This window comes from Habropoda laboriosa, unplaced genomic scaffold, assembly GCF_001263275.1.
Source record: "Habropoda laboriosa isolate 0110345459 unplaced genomic scaffold, ASM126327v1 scaffold65, whole genome shotgun sequence".
Taxonomy (NCBI): Eukaryota; Metazoa; Arthropoda; class Insecta; order Hymenoptera; family Apidae; genus Habropoda; species Habropoda laboriosa.
Window position 1 is genome coordinate 4,825,901 of NW_017100254.1, and position 8,969 is coordinate 4,834,869.

Sequence of the window (8,969 nt, forward strand, 5' to 3'; positions counted from 1 at the left end):
TTACGATCGCCAGAATCACGGATAAATTTATTATAAATTCAACTGGATTTCACTAACACGAAGAGCAATTGTGAGTTGAGTGTGACTGTGGGAGTAGTATGCAGTGTCCAGATACGTATGCAGAGTCACAGACTCATAATCCGGGTCCGTTGAACCTAACTGTCTACTATTATGGTGATCCTGGCTAGACAAAAAGGAAGGTCACTCCTTCCCTTCGTATTTCTATCTCGATCCGCCTGCTCGCTCATTAACGAAGAGGCTTAATTACCAGAGGCCTAGTTTAACCAGTTTATGACATAATGTTATTGAAGTATCGACCAAGACCTAAAAGCTTCCCTCCAAAGGTAATGAACGTGAATGGAAGCATCACTTTAATTTATTCACTTCGAATTTCCTTCGTTTTATGTTCCTGTAGTACTCTTGGTTACGTTTAGAATGATAATAATAACATTACGCAGATGTCAAGTTTCACTGTTCGAGGGAAAAGTAAAAATTTCTCCACGAGAGGGAAAGCACCGTGCATATATTTGAATTTGAATAATTCCATTCATTCGTGGAAAATGGAATTAACATAAGTAAACGACATTTTCAGTTACGGGAACACCTCTGTGTAAACGTAAAATTAGTTACAATTAGAAATAAGTTGCGACGCAAATAATTCATTTTCAATATAAATTTCATTTGTTCGAAGTATCGCTGTGGACGAAGAGAACGAATACTTTTGAGGTCAGGTATGTCACTTTTATAACAGAACGTTGGGCATTTAATTTATTCGATGTTTGAATTGATCATAATTTGACAAGATAATAAGTCTTCCGATGAAAGATTGCGCGTGATAAATTATGTTTGATAGAATGTTAGGTTCTATTATATGTAGGTTTAAATGAGAAATTATCGATAGTTTAAACATTGATATTTTTGCTAATTTTCATATTCAGCTATAACGGTCGCCACAATTTTTCAGACGCAAAAGAAATGTTGTAAACTAAAATTGACCAATGCTCGATCGTTAACAAATTGCAAGAATACCTTTTTTCCGATTAAACAATCGAGGTCACCTTCACGTTCTACTAAGAAATAATCTGAAAAAATTAGATTAAATATTGCCAATCTGTCCCCCTGTCATACTAATCTATCATTTCCCCATTGACAGAAAATTTAATTGCTAGTCATTTACTCTTAACTGTATCGAGGTCATTTACGTCCAATACAATTATTCCAATTTTGATTGCATCTACTTTTATTCAAAATATTCCTCTAGTTTTAGCAATTTCTTAGTATCTCATACGATACTAATCCAACGTTCCCAAATGATCTTATCTCTCTACAAGGTAAATTATATTCATCGGCTCGATGTTTCTTCCAATTCAAACTTTCGAGTCACATGTATCACAATCGATGCAAATAGCTCGCAGATTATAGAGATCAGCGTGGCACAAGTCCTTCTCTAAGATTGTGCGTGAATGGACGATCGCGTGTGCGCAAAGATCAAGATCGTGACCGCATAGCTGCGTAACGATCAATGCCAATTTCTCTGGTCGAGGCCGTTCACGTTTGCCTCGTGTGAATTCGCGTGGAAAATGGGCAAACTCCGCATATCTTCGTGTACCTATCGGCTTGGTTGTAACGTGTCTGCGGTGATCGTTTCCCTTTTTACGCCTCTACACGAACCGCTGTATAATTGTATTCATACGCCGATAGAGCTTTCCAGGTAACAGGTACACGTGAAAGAAACGTAAGAGAACAAGGGAAGGATTACGCATAGTCGGGAATGAAGTCAGTGGATTCTAATTAACTTTTTGCTCTTGACGAGCAAGATTATATTTGAATCGCTGATTCATGTGTTCACGATTACGAACCTCGTAGGACAGCTGTTCCACTTGACATAATTGTCTAATGTTAAGGTTTACGGGGGAGAATATGCAAAATTGTGCCGTAATTGTTGTAGAGAAATTTTGTTGCTACTTGCAACTCCTTGACTCAATTTTCAAGTTTAAGCCAATAAATCATTTTTAATTGCGCACGGATGCAACGCGTAGAATTATTTCGTAACTCGTGACACCAGAACACCGATCGTGTAATCGTTATACAATTCTGGTATATACCTATTGAGTAATTCGTAGCACGTTTTAGGTGCCGGTAGAACGTCTACGTCGAAATAGTCGTTCCACTTGTTGTGGTCATTCGTTGTGACATCACGCGGGAAGAATGCGTACATTCTGTGGGAAACCTGTTTGAGAATTTCCCCGGAAAATCTTGTAAAATTCGGAGGATACACGGTGGTTTGGAAAATGGTACTTCGTAGCCAGAATTGAAAACATCTTTATGTCGATTATTTGCAGTAATTTATTTCAAAAAGACACAATTAAAAGGTAACACCTAAAATTTATATACTCTTTTCAACAAGTATGTAAGCTTTTATATGAAGAAAAACCGACGTCTATCACATTCAAACATTTTTTTAAAAACCTTCTCAAAGTTGAACGGTTTGAAAAATGCCTACGACACAATTACCTGCTCACATGCATAAAATTGTAATAAAAATCTGTATTCCGATGTTCCATAATGAGTAATTAAAACAATTAGTTTCACTTTCAACTTCATTCTTTTGTCTTCAGAACGCTATCTTTGATCGCAGAATCCTCTGAAAGAAGTGATACATTTGGATTTCGAAGGGTCGTCACTTTACAGAAAAAACTGTTTCCAAATATCAAGGTTGAAATTTAAATTTTGGTCACGAAATGTCGTTTTCTAGACCACTATGCGAGCCGAACAATTCCATCCTTCACTGATCCTCCACTATCTATCTTCCTCTGGCTAGAATTCTCGATGCATCATTGTCCCTGTTTGCTGGTTCTCCGATCTTTCTCCGACTGAATTCATTTGGTATTCCAAGCAAAGTATGCCAGTGAAATAACAGTACCCACCGACGAGTAGGAGAGTCGTGAAACGGTCCACCTCTGGTGGTCCTAGCTGCCAGCTAGGTCAGTGCCACCTCGGATTTAGTGTCACTCGAACTGACGTACCGAAGCGTGGAGCGAGAAAAGCGGCGGGAGAATAACCGGCAAGAGACACGGAGAGTTGATCAGAGAAGCGTTGATGATGGTAATGGAAGAGTTGTAGCGAACGGTGCAGCGAGCAACGCAACGTTCCGAAGCCTCCTCCGGAATAACTACCGGAATCAGGGGAAACCGAGAAGATGAACTGTAGCATTGTTATCGTTAGCTTTAATCACGCTCTTTGTTGGCGTTCCTTTCCCCGGGAATCCCCGACAGTCGAGTCTTCGTGGCGTTCTTTCGGAAGGAGAGAAATACGCGAAATGGAATATGCGTGAAAGGAAAATGTAACGTCATTATTGATACTATGCAAAGATGAGAAGATGGCTAGATTTAGTGGGCAGAATCCAATTTCTCAAGTTTAATATTGAAACAGATTTTTCTGTAAAACTGCAACCCTTCGAAAATCAAATATATTACTCCTCTCGCATAATTCTGCGATAACAGATAGCGTTCTGAAGACAAACTTGTGAAGTTAAAAGTGCGAAGGCACAGGGGCAAGAAGGGTGTTCCCCTTGCTCCTCTTCTCTCCATCTTTGACGCTCTCAAAGCCTCTCCTTAAAATTTTTCCCGTTTAATCTCTTCGTCACACGATGCTACACGACCTGATTAACAGATGTAACCGTTTTTCCCACCATACTATGAACCCTGCCAGCAAAATAGCCTAAGCACCAAACATACCCTATTAAAATGCAAGAGCGTAGAAGACGCTAGAAACTAGCTCTAAATACCTAACAATATAAACATTTGAAACAAGAAAATCTCAAAAAAACAACCGACTTATCCGTAAAACAAGCCTTTATCGTGAAGTACAGCTATGAAGTACAACAACTATGGTCGCTAATAACTAAAATGCCCACGCGAGCTTAAATTATATTTAAAAAAAAAAATACACGTGTCCTGTCTTTACGATTGCACAAGGTGGTCCTATTACACTACAACTAACCAAACCCGCATTCCATACGTTACCCAACTTCTCATCTCTGCATAGTAAGCGAAGCGCGGGTATTCTCGAACGCGGAACTCAACCGCCGTATCTTTCGGAACAATTTCCTCAACGCTCACATTGTATCACGGTCGCCGGTTGACAAAGATGAAAAATTAACCGGAGGATTATAGTCATTATTCTTGCGCAATGCTGCAGCTGATAGCGATTTGTCTGGGACGCCGCATTCCATTGGCGTTGACAAAAGGATCAACCGGTGCCCTCAGCCGTGCCTCTTTTCTCGTATTCTCCGACGCGTGAACCTTTTGTACGCAAGGCGAATTCTTCTCGGTCGTTGGTTCGTTTGTAAATTATTATCGGGAATATGCTTATCGTTCCGCGGCTTGAACGTATATCGGTAAATCATAACCGAGCCCTTTTCCCGTCGTATTGTCGATTCGTAAATTGTTGAGTTCGCTGTGGTATTGTACGCGGCGCGTACCCTGTAATTACTTAAGTTGTCAGAGCATGATAGCTTAAGGACAATCGTAGTTGCCATCGAAGGTTACTAACATTGCGATGCGCGGATCGAATGAATCGCGTCGCGTCTGTATCGTAGCTTGGTGTCAAGGATGGACTCCATTTGCAGCATCCCACTGATCTGAATTCGTTATGGGTTGAGGTGTTGGTCTCGTCGATCAATTAGCTCCAAGTACGAGGTATGGAGATGCGTATGGTGATTTTAGAAATTACGGGACTTTTGATAGGCAAGTTAAAGAATAGCGAGAGAAAATTTTACAGTTTCCTTAACTCTTTGGGGCGCAGTATTTTAAGACAGAAAAGATTCCAATTGCACCGAAATTTTACTTAAAAAAATACCAAGCTTTGTTTTATATTATTTATAAACGATAAATTATGATACAAAACGACAAAAATTTTAAAAAGAATGCTTAGTGGGGCATAAATAGTCCCACCATGAAACTTCAATATTTCTCTTAAAAAACGACCGTAATCTCTTTTAATTTGATTAAATCATTCGCTGGGAAGGACACAAAAGTTCAATATTTCGGAATGAAAGGAAGACGAACACGTATCCGACGTTTATGGCAGTCGTCAACGAAAAGCAGTATGCACCGTGGCCTGAAACAATGGTGTATCTGTTGGGCGAGGGTCAACGGACATTACAAGGTAAAGTACGCATGTCTTTGACCGGGATGACATGCAGAAATACCATGTTTCATCTTGATGAGAGGAAAAGCCTTAATGGCGCTGTAGATTTTAATTATACAATGCTCGTACACACACTGTACCCAACACAGGCTGTGATTTTAACGGAATATCGTGGAAATAAATAGAACGTTGGAATAATGCATGGGTTTCCGAATCAACCTGATCACGGAAAAATATATGCGGAGAGCCACTTATTTTCTGTTAACAACTGTTTCTCTCTCTCTCTCTTTGTGAGTGTCGTGAGTTAATTCGCATTCAGTCCGTGCTGCATTTGTTTCACAGATAGCAACAGTGCGACTGCTGGTTGCCAGCTTGGATCTTTATCGAGTTGGCTCGCGATTTACCGTGAATAAATATGCCCTTATCGCGACGTTTATCGCTTGTAGGTGATTTTAGAACGGTACTAACTGGGATGAGCAGCCTGCGCTGGCGCGATTAGGGATGTTGGTCGAATTAGGGGGGGAACAATTTTCAGGACCGGTGGAGCGACTCAACTGGAGGAACGATTAATGTAAAGTAACGTTCAGTTCGAAATGTAATATCGTAAGATTGACCCTAATATATTTCTGCATCGTTTTATCTCCCTTTGAATACCTATTAAAAGGAAATTCGAATTCTACTGATCGGAGATGGGATTGCGATACTCGTATATAATTGTTATTTAAACGACGAAACGTTCTGTGGATACCCTCTTATTTCGTGTTATCTCCTGCAAAGTGTTTAGAGAATCGAAATACAGCGTTATTTTACAACTTAGAAAGCTACATCACGGATAAAAAAAAATTGACAAAATACTGTGCATTTTGTGTAACAATTTTATTAAACTCAGTATATATCACACTTGTGAATCGTCAAATTCTTCGCTAAAGAACAAAGAGACAAAAAATTTGGACCGCTAAAAGACGAGTTACGTTATCCTCCACCGGAGAGAGTGAAATTTCGAATTGCACATTTGAAGAAAACACCTATCTCGTTTGAATGCATTGCGACGAGGGCAATAACGCGCTCATTTCTTCGCTACTCGCAGCAAAACGACACGCAAACAGCAGAAGGTACCATGTGCACGCGAGAAATATGCGTACGTCAGTGTCTTCGCTCTTTTGCGTCTTTCAAACGCCGAACGCATCCATATTTTCTCTCGCGGTGTAGAACGACATGCCGGGGAAGCTAGACGAAGGGATCCAAGTGGCAAGGAAAGGCAGGTCGAGACACTCGGCGAGAAAAAGAGAGAGAGAGAGAGGCCGAAGAACGACGGATCATCATCTTCACGCGATGCCAAGCGAGGCGAACTTATGTAATGCTTTCATGCAAGACAAGGCCAAGGTTTTCGCGATGCAGAGCCAGTGTACGTGTGGTCCGCCTATTTCATATTGTTTTATGTCACAGTCGGCGACGCATTTAATTACGCCTATCGAAAGAAATGCTGCGGCTCTTGTTACCCGGACCACCGAGATGGTGGAATTTAGGAGTCGGCAGCCAGCTACAACGCGTAACAGGACAATGCCGGATTGTATAATTTTCTCGCTTCTTCTGAGCGGGACAGCTTCCCTTCTCGAAATAATATTCAAGTGTCGCGTGTCTTGTATGCGCAATTACCTCGGAGATTGTTAGAAATGTGAAAAAAGTTGCTCGTATAAAGGCTGTTTCGGGCGAAGTTGAAGTTTTAGTGTGGCTGCCGCTTCTGGAGACTTCAATGCCGTTTTTGAGATTGGAAATGCTGTAAAAAGCGGTTATTTATGACCCTTTAAAACAAACACTGTCTATAGTTATTTTTGTGTTTTTTGTGGAAAATATTTGAAGTGAGATTGTTGGAATTTGTTACTCCGTTGATTTTTAGCAATTTTCGAAGGAAAACGATGAAGTTTTTATTTTTATTCCAAGTTAATTCTGGTTTTATATGTTTTAATTTTTTCATTATTACTATGCATTTATATATTTAACAAGTTTATGTAATTAATTAATGATTTATAATGTATTGTAATAGAGTATATAATTTCCTGCAACCGTATAAACTCTGCAAATAACGATCTTCCAAAACAGCTAAATTCAGCCTTTACACGAGCACCTTTTTCAGTATTTTAAGGTAAATAATTGTGCGTGGCGTATTCAAATTGGTCGCAGCGCACGTTACCATAGAAATTACCGCACGATTTAAACCATAATTATAGAACGACCCTTGTTCTCAGACTTTTAAGATTAAAAATCGCAATCTTTTATGTACATTGTTCTATATTTTTAACATATTCTCAAGAAGGCGTGGAATTGACATTGAAAGCATTTTCTCTCGTTAAAAGCACTATCACCTCGAATCTTCTTATCTTTTGAGAAGACCTTCTTCCGTTTTCTCACTTTCGTTGCTCCCCTTCGTTCGAAGCACCTTTGTTTGTTTCGTTCGCTAATAACGGGAAACGGTGGAATGGAGCAGGCATCGAGAAATCTTTAACGTGTTTCTCGGAAGCCGGGTGAGAACAGTTTTTTCCCGTTATTCGTCACTCTCATTGTCAATAGGCATCTTGTCCAGCCTGCCACTTATGTCACCAACTAAACAACTACATACGCGAATTAATTTCAACTTCAATTGCAATTTCACGGGATTACGCAGATTGACGTGTAAGCTGTTATTCACTAAGTTCTCGTAATTTTTACTTGCCAACAGCAAACAGAAATGACATCAGAACGACTGGACAAAAATAATCGAACATTTTTACGTGGTTACATATTTGCAAATTATGCAGTTATTGAATAACTGTCATCGCAGCGAAACGTTTTCCTGTCGAGTGTTTGCGCATTGTAGTATAGAAGAACGTCCATATTTTCAATATTATACCATTGTCGAATTTATTAAATTTCTCATCGAAAGATTGTCTCTTATATTCACTTGTGAGTGAAAAAGTAGCCTAACAGACTGTGAAGAAAAGAAAAATTTGGTCACGGTTCGACTGTTACACAGCTGCTGTAATGATTATTCCAACGCTTTAATTTTCCTTTCATAGATACCCAAAACTAATGGGCGAAGCAACCGATTGTATTGCATTATTCATAACATTTTACTCGTGTTATGCACGCTGCCTATAAAACGGGTTTTCCCTTAATAGATACAGTCACGTTTCTTCTTCGTAAGCCTCATGCGTTCGCCGCGAAGCACGTCAAAATGATTTCCGGTATGGATCATAACGGAGTCGTGGTGTAAGCATCCGAATATCTGGAGACGAAGATAATTGAATCACCTTCCGAAATTTCATATCTAATCTAATCTCCGATAAGAATTGCACATAATCGTAGATCATAAGTTCTCCATCGATGTTAATAAATTTTCAACTCTCGAACGTGAAACCTGTCATACTTTACATCCTGTCTATTGTACGCGCGACAGTTTTCAATGTTCACACTCACCTGATAAGGATAACCACTCGGCCTGTAATAGCTGCCGGTGTTTATCGCCGGGTAGCTTTTGCTGCTGCCACACATAGAAGCCATCTTTCTTCAATTTTTCTTCGTTCTTCTCCTTCAACACCAGCTTCTTGCTTCTCTTCTTTTCCTCACATTCAACTTTCAAAGACAATGGGAACGCGTTGTCGCCGCCTCAAACGTTTCGAGACGTGTTCATTGTTGCGACTTATCGTTTCTTTTTCACTAGGGAACGATTACGCCGCGATTGTTTCAGAAACGGGGCGAAGAAGTTTATTTCTAGCGAAATTCTCTAGACACACCTACTCTCCCGATCACAGATTCGTGTGCGCCGCACACATTGTCCGACG

General features: G+C 39.9%; 1 protein-coding gene across 1 annotated transcript in view; it reads right to left on the reverse strand.

Annotated features, from left to right (window-relative positions):
- The window catches only part of LOC108572283, a 29,704-nt gene extending 21,016 nt beyond the window's left edge, over positions 1-8,688 (reverse strand). Inside the window, 1 exon segment of the mRNA XM_017934482.1 lies at positions 8,605-8,688. Coding sequence (XP_017789971.1) covers positions 8,605-8,688 — 84 coding nt within the window.
- Positions 8,689-8,969: the final 281 nt, after the last annotated feature.